We start from the raw sequence: 14,650 nt of genomic DNA on the forward strand, positions 1-14,650 counted from the left end.
AGTATAGAATAGATTCTGTCCGAGAGTCCTTCTTTTGTGGATAACATAGTTCTTTAAACATAGGATGTTAGATATGATTTGGGATTAGGTTGACTTGACCCCCCAGACTTCTCGTCTCCACATGTAGAGCTAAATGTCAAATCCCCGTCACCCCCTAGTTACACGTCAATTACACGTCATACTGCTGCGCGCGCATCTATGCCAAGTATTATCTTATAGATCCACCTATGTATGACATCATAACCAATCATGTTCCTTTTTACTCATTATTACACCCATTTTCGGGTTACGCAGACCAAACGTCAATGTCCTTATCAATTGTTACGCCTACTGTATTCACTCCATTATAATGTATGTACTATAAAAGTTACTTCTTGTCAATAAAGTGTGTGCTTCACTTCCTGAACCTTCGTGGTGACGGAACATTGGGAGCAACCGATTATAATCGATTATTGGAATAAAGCCCATTCCGAACCTCTAATACCACGGATTCTGCCTCTCATTTTATCGAGCTATTTTTCTATGTTCCTGTATCAAATTCAGTCCCGGTAAAGGAATTTTTTATTTACCACATATCTGGGACCCTCCCTTTGGAACACGCTCCCCCCCTGTATCCGAAAGGAAGGAAACTATCTTAGGTTCAGAAAGCTTGTTAAGACCTGGCTGTTTGAATAATAAACACTCAACTGCCACCTCCCTCTTTCTGCCCTCAAACTAGCTGTGTCTAGGCGGCGGGAAACCCTTTTTGGGTAGCTGTTGCGCCCTCTAAATTGATAAAAATAAATAAAAATAAAATGCCTGCCCTGTAGGGTCAGTTTGGTGCACCTCTCCATGTCCCTCCTGTCCTCTGTTATCCAAGTCCATGTCCCTACCCCATTTCCTCCTGCCTACCATGATCCAATGTACCATACATGCGAACATTTTGAACTTGGTAAGAGGGAGATTTTGAAAAAAAACTGGGGTACTGATTTTCCCCTTTGAGTTACATTGAAAAAGAGGAGAATGTAGACAGGAGACAGATAAAATAAAGCCCATTTGAGCTTAAAAACATTGGACGTTCACTGGTTGAAACGGGTCAGTTGGCATGTATGGTTGTACTACCACTGCCTCTTCCTTCTGCCCACAATGGTCTATTATATTGCCACAGCCTCTCTTGCCAGTCCTGTATTATTGGTTTGTTGCCCCTGCCCCCCTTTCCACTGCCCTCCATAGTCTGTTGTGCTGCCACTGCCCTTCCTGCCTGCCCAGTGTGGTCAAATTGTTGCATCTGCACTCTCCTACCTGCCTTCAATTTTCAGAGTCCGTGCCCCTGGCCTCTGCCTCTGAACAGTATCCCAATTAACCACTAGATTGCTAACATTCTATATTTATTACAAAAGTGTGGAACGCCTGACGTCATCTTGATGTAATCAAAACTGTAATACCTAGAGTATTTCCGTTAGAAATTACATATATGAGAGCGTCTTATTTGCATCAAAATTATGGTTAGTGCTCTAAAAAACTAAAATGAGGACATATTTTCTGAGTTTTCAAATAGCGACAAAGAACTTTTAAATTATTTGTAATCTTTATGTTTTTTTATCCAGTTGACCACTTGATTAAATGTTGTACCTAGGGGAGAGGATGTGGTGTTACTTCCAGAGCTGCAGACTTTGCAACTGGGGAACCAGGTTGGAGTTTGTGCTTCAGCTCAACATTCTGTGATTCTGGTCAAATCACTTAATCTCCCCATGTCTACAACCAAAATAAATTTGATCTTGTGTGATGTAACCAATTCTCATGTAAAGCACTCCAATACCTGACAAGTCTGCACTATATAAAACTGCAAATACACAACAAATAAGTGTTTTGCACACTTCTGTCATTGGGCTATACTTGGGCTACATCTGGGTGATATTTGGGCTACATTTGGGCTCTTTTGTCTCTGGTGGCCATCTTGGGAGATTTATTTGTTATGAAGTTTCCTAATTTCCTCATTTACTGCAGTCTCCTGAGTGGGAATACTTTCAGTTTTTTACTTTGGTTCCATCAAGAAGGCATTCAAATGTGTCACACATTTGCCATAAATTCTGAATGTTAGCACTCTAGTTGCTCATTAGATCACTGTAGTAAAACTACTGCTCACCAGGGAAGTCTGCTGCTGGTATTCAAAGTGCATGTTTCAGTCTGCATGTCAGAATGTTTTTATGAAATGGAAGAGGATTTGAGAAGTCAAAATGTGCCCTAATTTTTCTTTCTGCAGAACTAATCATAATTTCTATGGCAAAATGAACCCCCTCATTTTGTTCCTATGTAAATTTAATGTTTTACGTGTTACCACTTTATTCCAATCAAGATGGCTTCATCTGTACCATACTTTTGTCATAAGAAAGACTGTTAGCGCTCTAATTGTTCTCTAGTTGTTCGTTAGAACACTCTGGGACATTCTGTCATTGGGCTATACTTGGGCTACATCTGGGTGATATTTGGGCTACATTTGGGCTCTTTTGTCTCTGGTGGCCATCTTGGGAGATTTATTTGTTATGAAGTTTCCTAATTTCCTGCAGTATCCTCAGTAGGAAATACTTTCAGTTTTTTACTTTGGTTCCATCAAAAAGGCATTCAGATGTGTCACACATTTGCCATAAATTCTGAATGTTAGCACTCTAGTTGCTCATTAGATCACTGTAGTAAAGCTACTGCTCACCAGGGAAGTCTGCTGCTGGTATTCAAAGTGCATGTTTCAGTCTGCATGTCAGAATTTCTTTATGAAATAGAAGAGGATTTGAGAAGTCAAAATGTGCCCTAATTTTTCTTTCTGAAGCACTAATCATAATTTCTATGGCAAAATGAACCCCCTCATTTTGTTCCTTTGTAAATTAAATGTTTTAAGTGTTATCACTTTATTCCAATCAAGATGGCTTCAGGTGTGCCATACTTTTGTCATAAGTAAGACTGTTAGCGCTCTAGTTGTTCGTTAGAACACTCTGGGACATTCTGTCATTGGGCTATACTTGGGCTACATCTGGGTGATATTTGGGCTACATTTGGGCTCTTTTGTCTCTGGTGGCCATTTTGGGAGACTTATTTGTTATGATGTTTCCTAATTTCCTCATTTACTACAGTCTCCTCAGTAGGAAATACTTTCAGTTTTTTACTCTGATTCCATCAAGAAGGCATTCAGGCTAAGATGTAAAGATATTGTCATAACGTGCAAGTTGTTCAATAAAAAGAATTTACAAAAAAAAGAAGGCATTCAGATGTGTCACACATTTGCCATAAATTCAGAATGTTAGCACTCTAGTTGCTTATTAGATCACAGTAGTAAAGCTACTGGTCACCAGGGAAGTCTGCTGCTGGTATTGAAAGTGCATGTTTCAGTCTGCATGTCAGAATTTTTTAATGAAATGGAAGAGGATTTGAGAAGTCACTCAAAATGTGCCCTAATTTTTCTTTCTGCAGCACTAATCATACTTTCTATGGCAAAATGAACCCCCTCATTTTGTTCCTTTTTAAATTAAATGTTTTAAGAGTTACCACTTTATTCCAATCAAGATGGCTTCAGGTGTGCCGTACGTTTGTCATAAGTAGGACTGTTAGCGCTCTAGTTGTTCTTTAGAACACACCCTGGGACGGTGCAGTAGAACACAAAGGAATCAACTGACAGTCTCTGCCCTTGTTGGATGTACATGTTTTACTGAGAATGTCAGACTTCATTCTCACAAGACTGAGAAAGATAATGTGAATTTACAGAAAATATGCTCTCAGTTTAGCTTATAGATCACCTTCCAAACCTCTGTGGGAAAAGCATGAGAAAATAGTTTTCTCTCAAACATGATTCATGATATCACAGCAGAAGGCTTTTTCACATGGTAAAATCACCTTAGAACACACCACAATACCTAAAATGAGTATGGTACCATCAACAAATGATTTATAATGTAACTAAAGTCTTAAAACCTTCTATTAACTGCAATGCTTTTTAATGAGGTGCTATCATGTATATTGGTCCCAAGATGGCTGCCAACACTTCTTGGATACCTCTTTGCCAAATTTCAAGTAATTCTGTTCAGCCGTTCGGGCTGTACCTTCGATTAAAGGTCCTATGGGAAAATGCATGGGGAAAACGCGTTTTGGGACCCCCCTTTTTTCTCAGCCCCCGCTTGACGAATCACCCCGAGACTTTCAGGGTAGGAGCTGAGCGGAGCGCCCCATTAGTTTTGAAAATTTCACGAAGATAAGTCAACCGGCGCCAAAGTTATTCAAAATAGAATTTTCAGATTTCCTATGGGAACCCGGTCCTAACTATAACTATCTACTGGCGACCGCCAGTAGATAATATATATATATATATATATATATATATATATATATATATATATATATATATATATATATATACACACACACACACACACTTTTACATTTATTTCCTTGCTATTTGTTTTACAATTCTTTGGTGGGTACCCCTCCAAGCCTTCCTTTTTTCACTCCTTACTTCCCTTCACCTCTTGCTGCCCCACAATTCTATAGATGCCTTACCTCCCTTTGCCTCTACCCTTCCCTGAATCCTAATAACTCCCTATCTCCCTTTACCTCTACCCTTCCCTAAACCTTTAAAAATCCCTAACCTCCATTTGCGTCTACCGTTCACTGAACTGTAAAAATCTAAATTACCCTTTAACTCTTCCTGTACCTACCTTAAAATACATTTAAATATATATAATACAATATATTATAATGTGTAATTTAAAATATATATATATACTTACATAGTGCTGCATGATAAAGTACCTAAACAAGGGTTGCATGGTACTTACCTGCATGCTATTTACCTGCCTCTTAATGTCCCGCGTGGTAAAAGATTCATGTTATAGTCTGGATACCCTCCAGACACTGCAAAATGATAGAATAACCATGGATATACCTATGCAGCAAAATGGGGCAGTAGCTCTACAATAGCCCCCAGAGCTGGAAAACAAGCCAGATGCTCATATCCCCTGGGTCTGGCACAAGATCCCACTGCTGCAGTGTTGCGTAATATGGCCCAATATTTTTTTTTTTTAATGTCATTTCTTCATTTGAAATAGTTAATAAATTAACTTTTTTATTAGTTTTAATTTTAGCATTCATCATGTTCTAGTCATAAAATCATAAAAATATAACAGATTGTGAACATGTTTTAGACTTTATCTCCCAGCTCAATTAAAACAGTTTGTACTTTGCCTCATCTTTTGCTGTTCTCCTTCAAAATAGGATCTGGCTGCTCGTCTGGTCTTGAAAAAGACAAATTACCTTTGAAGCTGAATGGACTCCAAAATCAGACTGAAGGAGAAAAAATGTCCCAGATGCTACAGGAGCAGACAGAACAGTTCAAAATTAAAGTAAAGTGAACATATCATTTTGGTGCAGAATGTGTGTTTTTGCAGTAGGTGGTGTGCTGTTCACTGGGAATTAAAATGCTCTAAATATATTCACAAGAATCCATACATGGACACACCCGTTCATGGAAAAGCAGGCAGATTGTGAAGAAACACATACATATTTGGAAGTGTGCCTCTCAGACCCTGATTACTACAAGCGTCCCTGAGGGATAGGTAAATTAAGGTACTTGATACAAACCACCTCCCTAGAGCTTTGGATTTATTGGGTGTGACAATTTGCATCTATTACAAGTGTTTAGGGAATAACAAGCACCAGTGCTTAATTTATAAAAAAAAATAAGTGCTGGGCCCTCGTCAGGAGGCCACTACAGTTTGCATCATACATTGCCACTGTACTTGCACAATTACTATCCATCACACTGAAGTGTGACAATTCAGACTGTTCGAGGACGCCAACGCATTAAGAATGGCTTGGGTTCCATGTATTAGTTTTTGTTAATGTACATTGAATTAACAAACAACTGTTTTTTGCTCATCTTTGAAATTACACAAATAGCACCACCATGTGGCAGCTGTCATAAGGGCAGGTTTGGGCAATTAAGTGCCGGTGCTGGCAATAAAGTGCCGGTGCTCAGCACTGGAAACCACGGGCTCAAATTAAGAACTGTCAAACACATTTGGGTGCTTACTGCACTATAATCTGCGTGCCACCGTAAATATTATACTATTTTACATTTTTAAATTCTGGCTAATAATAATTAAACCAATGGTGCGGTTTTATCACATCTGGCAACTCCAAGGTGCTGTAAAGTCTCAGACTTTCGATCACTCATTATCAAAGCTTTATTGATTACTCATGCAAAAGACATTTAATCCAAGCACAAAAGACAAATAGACCACATAGTATAGTTTTGGGTCAATGCGCAGATAGATCTCCTCTTGTAGGTGAAACGTGGGTCAAACAGGATATCTCTTAGGGAGCACATTGGTTTCTCGCAAATTTATCTGAGGTGTTAAATGTGTGAGTCTCCATTGAGGAAAGATCAATTTTAATTTCTTTGTATTTTTACTGCCTCTTTCTTCTGGAAAATGGGGGTGTTACTGCTAATTGTTAAGCCTGATAACTATATTTATAAAATTCTAGTTAAGCCAATGTAGGGTCCAAATACTGTAAATCAACATCTACATTAAAAACAGTAATAATTTACCATTAGAAATGACAGCCCTCTCTTAGCACATGTGGCAAACCCCCAAACAACCAGCCGCGGCCCCTGCAGGTAAAAGCGTTGGGGCCGGATGGGGGGTCGGGGGGATTTCAAAGTAGGACGACGAAGCAAAATTAAATAAATAATTAATTTTACCTTGTCATCGTCGGTCGAAATCCCCTCCCCCTGCCCCACCGCCTCACCGCTCTTACCTGCACGTGCCGCGGCTGCAAACAACAAGCATCAGAAGACAGTGGGTAATGGAGAATAAGGATACACCTGGTTGTACACATACAAGAAAGGGAGGATATGGCCAGGCAGTTCGGACTTTTCTGATTGGAGCAGGGCCATGAACGATTTGCATATGTATGGGTCCAAACTGAGGTAGCACAGTGTGCAAAATAACAATGGACTGGGATGCAGCCCGAGTGATTACCAGTGGCTGAGATTGATTCAACCATTCAATCACACAATGAGCTTTTTTTCTGTGAGTGAGTATGGTGTGACCACAAAAAACTGGGCCGGCGGATGGACTGGGAACCAAAAGCAGCCTGGCAAAACCTTTCATACCAGCCCCATGTAGCACCTACCAATCATAACTCTCCCCACGGTGATTAGTAGTGCAATGGTGCATTTTGCAGCATGATCTTCGGAATATATTGGTTTAAAAGCCAAAGGTTTAACGAGCTTCTAAAAAGGAACTCATTTAGTAGTCCATTAAATCAAAGTCGGCCACAATACCCAGGACTACAAGTTTTCAATAGTGTGTGCCTATGCAGAAAGTGTGCAGCTGATACAAAATAAATGGTGCTGCAGCCGAGCAAACAAATACAATAGTGCCTCTGAATAAGCAGTGCATATCTAATACATTGTGTCCCATAAAAGGGCTTTTCCGAACACTGCATGGTGCAAGCCAAATGAGTGGTATTATGGGAATTGTGCTGACATCTTAGGGCCAGAATACCAGTGCACGCAGAGTTCCATTGTGAGAGCTTGTTTTGTGTATGCTTACATGAAGAACAGTGCAGGATGGAGATAAAACTGAAGAGCCTTTTAAGAGCTCTGTGGATAGCCTAGTACACATAGAGCATTATGTCACAGTTCAGGATTGTGAGGAATTTTCAGAGTAGATATTTTAGGCTGGAGATAGCAGTGCATGGTGCAGACCAAACCGTGCTCTGAATAAAGAGGCTTTGTATGAACGCCCTTGATTTCTCATTGGAGTAAAAGATGTAAATGTAAGAGGCCAGAATAGATGTGCATTTGGGGAGCTCTGATTGTGTCTCATTACTTGAATTCTACTGTAGGTGCTAACGAACACAAGAGGGTGGTTGGGAATCTATTTAATGGATTTAAATTCTAAAGTGAAAATTGTTCATAGAGCTTGAGCATGAGTTAGATATTTTAATTCACAATGTTCTTTCATTGTAAAAGTAAATTAAAAGTTTTAGTGCTAGCTGTTGTAATGCACTTCAGCAATAGACATTGGCCCTTATGTATTAATGCCTTTCCCCATGGACAAAGCATAAGTAAAACCCTTTGATACATTGGGCACTTTCCTATGTTAGGTTTCTATTGGCCCGATAACGATGTTGGGCGGACCGCCACCGACAGGCTGTTGGTGGGGGTACGCCTGAAATCTAGGGCAGTGGTCTGACCGCCGGATTAAGATACCGGCGGTCGGAACACATTGGGTGTGGGGAAAGACCACTGCTTCCAAAAGGCTCAAAGAACCTGTCGGAGTGGCGGTCCGAGCCTAATCCCTACAATGGAGGCGGATCCCTACTACGGATTAGGATGGCAGTTTCAGACAGCCTTTTCATGCCGTCCCACCGCCATGAAAATGTTGTCGGAAAGGGACTTTGGGGACCACCTTGGGCCTCACTATGTGGCCAGGGGGGCATGTGTGGTGCCCCCCAGACATCCATGCATGTATGCCAGAACCACATGTTAAAAAACATTCCTTTTTCAATAGCTGCAATAGAAAAAGTGCTGCTTCCGACCAACTCCATGGTGGTCGCATCATAATCTGAAGGATCAGACTGCTGACTACCTGTCTGGCGGTCCCAATCCAGATACGATGTCTGACCGCCATTGTTCTGACCCCCAATATGTTAATGGTACCAGGAATGCTGATTACCTCTCAGAATGCTGCTTCCAACACTTACTTTTTTCACTCCTCGACCTATTTACCCTCTTTTTCACATCAATCCCTTTGAATGCTGGTTTGGGATAACTCAAGTTTCCTTTGGTATAATTAATCCTAAAACTCTTTCCTATTACAGAAAATGACATGTTCATTTACTGCCCATTCCAGTCCAGTACCCTTTAAAAGTAAACAACTAATCGCAAATAACTTTACCTAACATGTCTGAGCATAATCCTAGTCATCATATTCTCTTATATTTCTTAATTAGTCCTTAGCTGCCTAATTACCTTTGTATTATGATTTCAAAAGCGCCTAATATACTTCTACTGGGCCTGGTCAAGGGCACCATTATTTTAGTAGTCATTTGCTTTAGAATTGCTCTCCAGGGCCATTAATTAGTAGTTATACTTTGCTCACTGCATTAATATGTATGGATCAAAGATTAGTGTCAATAAAAAAGCAATATCAGTTCTTAAGATTTAGGCCCTTTGCTGCTTCCACTAGAGCTAGTTTAAAGGCACCTATCCATCCCCCTTAGAGATGACCTAAAGTGATCCATACCAGTCACCGTTTTGTATTGGGCCCTAAGGTGCAATTTGTACTCATCATAACAAAAAGTGTAAGTAATATGGAGTTAGTCCCTTTTAAAGGACGTCACTGGTACTCACATTGTAAGAAGTTTGTTGCCCTTAAATAAACCAATATACTTGTGCCAGATCATCATGTTTAGAGTATATTTTAGATGACTTGTATTACCCATGGAGGGTTTGCTCAGCATATGTTGCTCTTTACATACAAAATCAAGTGTATACGTTTTCTGTTATAGGTGGATGTCTTTTCTAAAAGTTTGCCATTTCCGGATCAGTACATGGTAACCCAATATGTTTTGCAATTCTATGCAGTGCTGTGGAGTTGTGTATCTGATATAATGTGTTCTATTGTTGTGCTATTTGCTGTGTGCAATTTTTTTTATTACCTTTCAATGTTCTTCCAAACACTCATATGCTGTTTTAGATGCATCAACATGCCAAGTCTGAACCAGTAAATAGTGAGATGTGGGAAGTAGAAATAGGGAGATCTGGGAAACAACTGGACTACGGATCTTTAATGAACAGACATTGGCAAAGCCAATAGGTCTCACCTGTTTTCCACCTGGATTTCCCAATGGAGGCCTAATAGCTTTGCAAATGCTTTTGCTGATGCTATTTAGAATCAGAATAAAGAAACAAAGTTTGCTTGCCGATTGTGAATAGCAAAAAAATAGCATGATAATGTATATGCATGTATATCTCACAAAGGTGATGGAATGCTATTGACCTAGAGAGGTCACTACTGTGTCTATTAGCAGGAAGACAAGAAATAGAATCAAAAGTCTTAATTTATAAAGACGAGTACCCTCACTCACCCAGAGGTGACATGCTTCATCATTGGGTCCCCTCTTGCGCACTGCCACCGCAAGGTAGACAGTGTGGGCTACAACTCTCCACAAAAAATGAGAGGAGTGTGAGGTGTTTTACAGAGTTACCAATTTAGGCAATGGGAGTAAGGGACAGAGTGCACAGTACAAAACAAAAAGGTGCATTAAAATTAGCTCCTGGGTGACAAAAAAAGTTTAATAGTATTCCCTATGGGCTAAAGTAAAAGCATGTGTTAAAGGACTGAAAGAATATCCTATTTATCAATGGTCGACATGTTTCTGCCAGTTTGAACATAAATTCGCGGCATTCATCAGGACCTATGATGTTGTCACTCTGTGTATAAACTCAATAAAATAGACATACAAAACCATACTTAATTGAATATGGTAGTTCTTGGACAAAGGCCGATGTCTGTAGATGAATGCCGCAAATTTATGTTCAAACTGGCAGAAACATGTCGACCATTGATAAATAGGATATTCTTTCAGTCCTTTATCACATGCTTTTACTTTAGCCCATGGGGAATACTATTAAACTTTTTTTGTCACCCAGGAGCTAATTTTAATGCACCTTTTTGTTTTGTACTGTGCACTCTGTCCCTTACTCCCATCGCCTAAATTGGTAACTCTGTAAAACACCTCACGCTCCTCTCATTTTTTGTGGAGAGTTGTAGCCCACACTGTCTACCTTGCGGTGGCAGTGCGCAATGATGAAGCATGTCACCTCTGGGTGAGTGAGGGTACTCGTCTTTATAAATTAAGACTTTTTATTCTATTTCTTGTCTTCCTGCTAATAGACACAGTAGTGACCTCTGTAGGTCAATAGCATTCCATCACCTTTGTGAGATATATAGTTTGGAGTAGTGATGTCTATGCGTTCTGCTTATTCCTTACACATGAACCCTCTTGTGCGATACACCAATGTATATGCATGCACATGTAATCATGTATAGGCACATATGTGTCATCATGCTGTGACAGCCCAGCACTATGACGTATATGCGCATATGTGTCATCATGCATGTGTGTTTTCACCATTCCAAGATGGCAGACTTCTATCTTTTAGTAGTAAATAAAAAACGAATTTAAATATATGTAAATAAAAGAAAGCGGCTGGCAAATTGCAACTGCTTGGCCCTCCATAAAGGGAAATAAAAAAAAAATGAGGAAAGTAGGGACTGCTGGACAAGGGTGGAGTGTTAGGGCCGGGGGGAAAGGTCACCACCACAGTGTGGCAAGATTAACATGCAACAAGGTGGGAGGAGGAGAAACGGAGGAGGTGGGGGCTTGGATAAAAAAGTTACAAAAAGCTGAACAAGATGGAAAGTGGAGGACAGCAAACGACAAGGTTGGTGGTGGCGAGGGCAACACGGAGAGTGCTGGCACTGGTATACGAGGAGGAAGGGAGCACACGGGGGGAGAGAGAGGAATAAAACACATGCACTTCCATGGCGTGCGAATAGTAATAGATACAAATAAAGCCCTGGATGTGGGAAGGTGCAAGTCATAGAAGCAAAAGGATGGTAGACAAGCTGTGCTCCAGGAGAAGGACAAATACAAGAAAAGGGAGGAAAGCCGCTGAATAAGATGCAAGCAAATGAGATTGACAAGAAAACTAACCCATGGTAAGCAATGGGCTGACCCAAACCCATTATAAGTATTGGTATTTTCCACTATTATATGGCAACAGACAGCTTAAAGGTGTCTGAAGATGAGACCTAAGGAGGATTCAGGACAGGGAAAAACTGAAGGAAGGATGGATGAAAATGCAGAAATAATATCATAAGTATAATACCATTTAGGCCAAAGTAGGAAGGTGCATTTATTTTACAGATTAGTGAGAGGAACAGGTTGCATCACTTGAAATAAATAAAACATTTTTGTAAGGGCTCAGCCATATATCATTTTTTTTTACTCAAACTGCATACTTTAGATTAAGATGGTGCGTCTCAGCAGATCATACCTAAGAAAAGGAACATGAGAAAAGGAGGCACAGAACATGGATTGAACATTTGTAGTGTCGTTGTAACTATAGAGTAAGCGAATATTACAAATGGGAACTTAGACAGGTAGTAAAGTGAAAAGGAAAAGTGTGCTAAAAGAATATTCACAAAGAAAATCAATATATTTTATTCCAAATGTTTGTCTTGGAATTCTGAAATTTTAATACTACAAGAGTATGTTGCAAGTAACATGTTCTTAATTATTGAAAGGTTTTCCAGCACTTAAAGGGATGCCTGGAGACACTGGAGCGAAACTATCTGTCCACGAAGGAGAGGCATCGAAGTTTGCAGCTGCAGAACCAAAACCCCAGACCTGGGAGTATTGGCGAATTCGATCCCGACAGGTCAGATTGAGCCCTATGATTGATACAGAGTCCGGAGTTTACAGAACTTGGTCTGCTGGCAAGAGTCAACTCTTGTTGAATGACTATTATTGAGCAGAGAGGGGGCTTTAGTTATGTTCAGGATGTTAGCAGAATAACACAGATCATTGCAATCAGTCCCACGATCGACAATTTAAATGAAAAATTCGCTAGAGAAATTCCAAACAATCCTGAAAACGAATCATAAACTATATGTAGAACTGTGCTGTTGGATTCTGGTAACTTTGAATATTTTGATGCCAGCAGAGAAACATATCCAGGCATGTAGTTGAAACATGGCTGACCAGGGTTCATGATATCGAATTTATTTAGAATCAATAGCCTTTGGGAGGCTCCAAAACCCTAACTCAAGAACTAGTCAAAAGATTTTACAGTTTAGTAATTTCTAATTTTTTTAAGTTGCTATGAAAGTCAATACTATGGCCCCGATTACAACTACAGTGTAAATTTTGTTATGGGTGCAAATTCCTAATTGGGGCCAAACGGAACGGGATATGCAATTTAAAATGTGTTGCTAGCACCAAAAATCTGAATTCTACACTATTTGCCAGCAAGATTACCCTTATGTCCTACCTGCCAAGAACCTATAGGAAAATAGTACAGGTTACCCTACTTACACTAAAACAAACTGCACACATGCAGTTAGTGCACAGGCAAGTACAACCTGCCTTGGAATCCTATTTGGGGCACAATTGTAATCAGGACCTATTTGTTTTAAAGTTACTTTTTAATATTAGACCAGAGAACTCATGATCCTTGAATATTTATAAATTAGTTTGAGGTGTTTAGCTGATGGGACTTGTCTGGATGCCCCAGCAGGTCCCTGTCGGGTCTGATATTTCAATTTTTATCTATTCCTGAAGCAATGGAAGATTTCTTCTACCTATGACCAAAAGAACGAGCTGGTGGATGTTTGTAGGCACATACAGAGTGTTGTTTGAAAGTTTTCCAATGCTGCGTGAAGAGCAATCTATGTGGATCACAGCATCATGCCGAATCTGGGTTCTATATAATAACAAGAATTATTAGCTGCAGTGATTTACTAATCTTGTCTCACTGGAGCATTTATTTCATTAGCCAAACTGAGATGGATTGCAATGATCGCTATCACTCTGCTATCATCCCAGATACGGCTAATACCTCTCTCAGACTGAAAAGTGTATCCTACAGAAATTGCAATTAGCACACTCCAAATTCCTTGGTTCTGAAAGACCCATCTGACTTCCTTGCCTGTCAACATACCCTCATTTGGCTGGTGTCATCCTCCTTTCACTCATATCCACCCTCCTGACAAATAAACTGCTTTCTTAGGCCTTAATGGGATTAACCTTTTTTCAGACCCACAGCACCCTGCCACAAATGATCATTCTCCACTCGCCTTAATGAGCTCATGCTCTTATACGTCTAACTTCATCCTCATTTTAGAGTCACCAGTTCGACAGGTGTGCAGTTCATTGCATCGATACATATAAATTATTCATGGTGATGCAGCATTTGTTCGATGTATCCTTTTGTCGAAACTGTGCCTCATATCAGTGTCTAGTGTTACAAACCCTGCCTACTCGTGGGAATGTCTTACTATGTTCTGCCCAGTTCCAGACCCCTGGTCTCCTCAAGCTAATTTGGTTGATTGACTCTAGAGGATGGCAGCCCCTTAGTTGGGTATAATCAAGAGTATGACATGGAAGATGTCAAATAGTTTTATATATATATATATTCACTGAAAAAACCATAGGTTTCACACATGTTATAGTTAGCTGGACATTTTACTGATAAAAAACCAATGAAATTCCCCCGTTATAGTTACTGTAGGCAACTATAACTCACGCGACCGTAATCCTCTGCTGATGCTAATACTGTATTTAGACACTTATTTGCCCATGTCTTCTTCCATTAAATTTTAGCTATACATATATTACAAATATTTTTTTTTCATAAAGACACATATGTCATCAGCAGAGGATTACGGTCGCGTGAGTTATAGTTGCCTACAGTAACTATAACGGGGGAATTTCATTGGTTTTTTATCAGTAAAATGTCCAGCTAACTATAACATGTGTGAAACCTATGGTTTTTTCAGTGAATTTGCAAGGTTTTTTAAATGCTAATTCCTAACTATAACGTGTGTGA

At 39.8% G+C, this 14,650-nt stretch overlaps 1 protein-coding gene across 1 annotated transcript in view; it reads left to right on the plus strand.

Annotated features, from left to right (window-relative positions):
- AKNAD1 (AKNA domain containing 1) overlaps positions 1–14,650 on the plus strand; it is a 318,415-nt gene that overhangs the window by 52,466 nt on the left and 251,299 nt on the right. The window contains exons 3-4 of the mRNA XM_085600134.1: positions 5,236–5,363; positions 12,348–12,481. Of these exons, the coding sequence (XP_085456260.1) occupies positions 5,236–5,363; positions 12,348–12,481 (262 nt within the window). The remainder of the gene's footprint in view (positions 1–5,235; positions 5,364–12,347; positions 12,482–14,650) is intronic.

This window comes from Triturus cristatus, chromosome 4_2, assembly GCF_964204655.1.
Source record: "Triturus cristatus chromosome 4_2, aTriCri1.1, whole genome shotgun sequence".
Classification (NCBI taxonomy): Eukaryota; Metazoa; Chordata; class Amphibia; order Caudata; family Salamandridae; genus Triturus; species Triturus cristatus.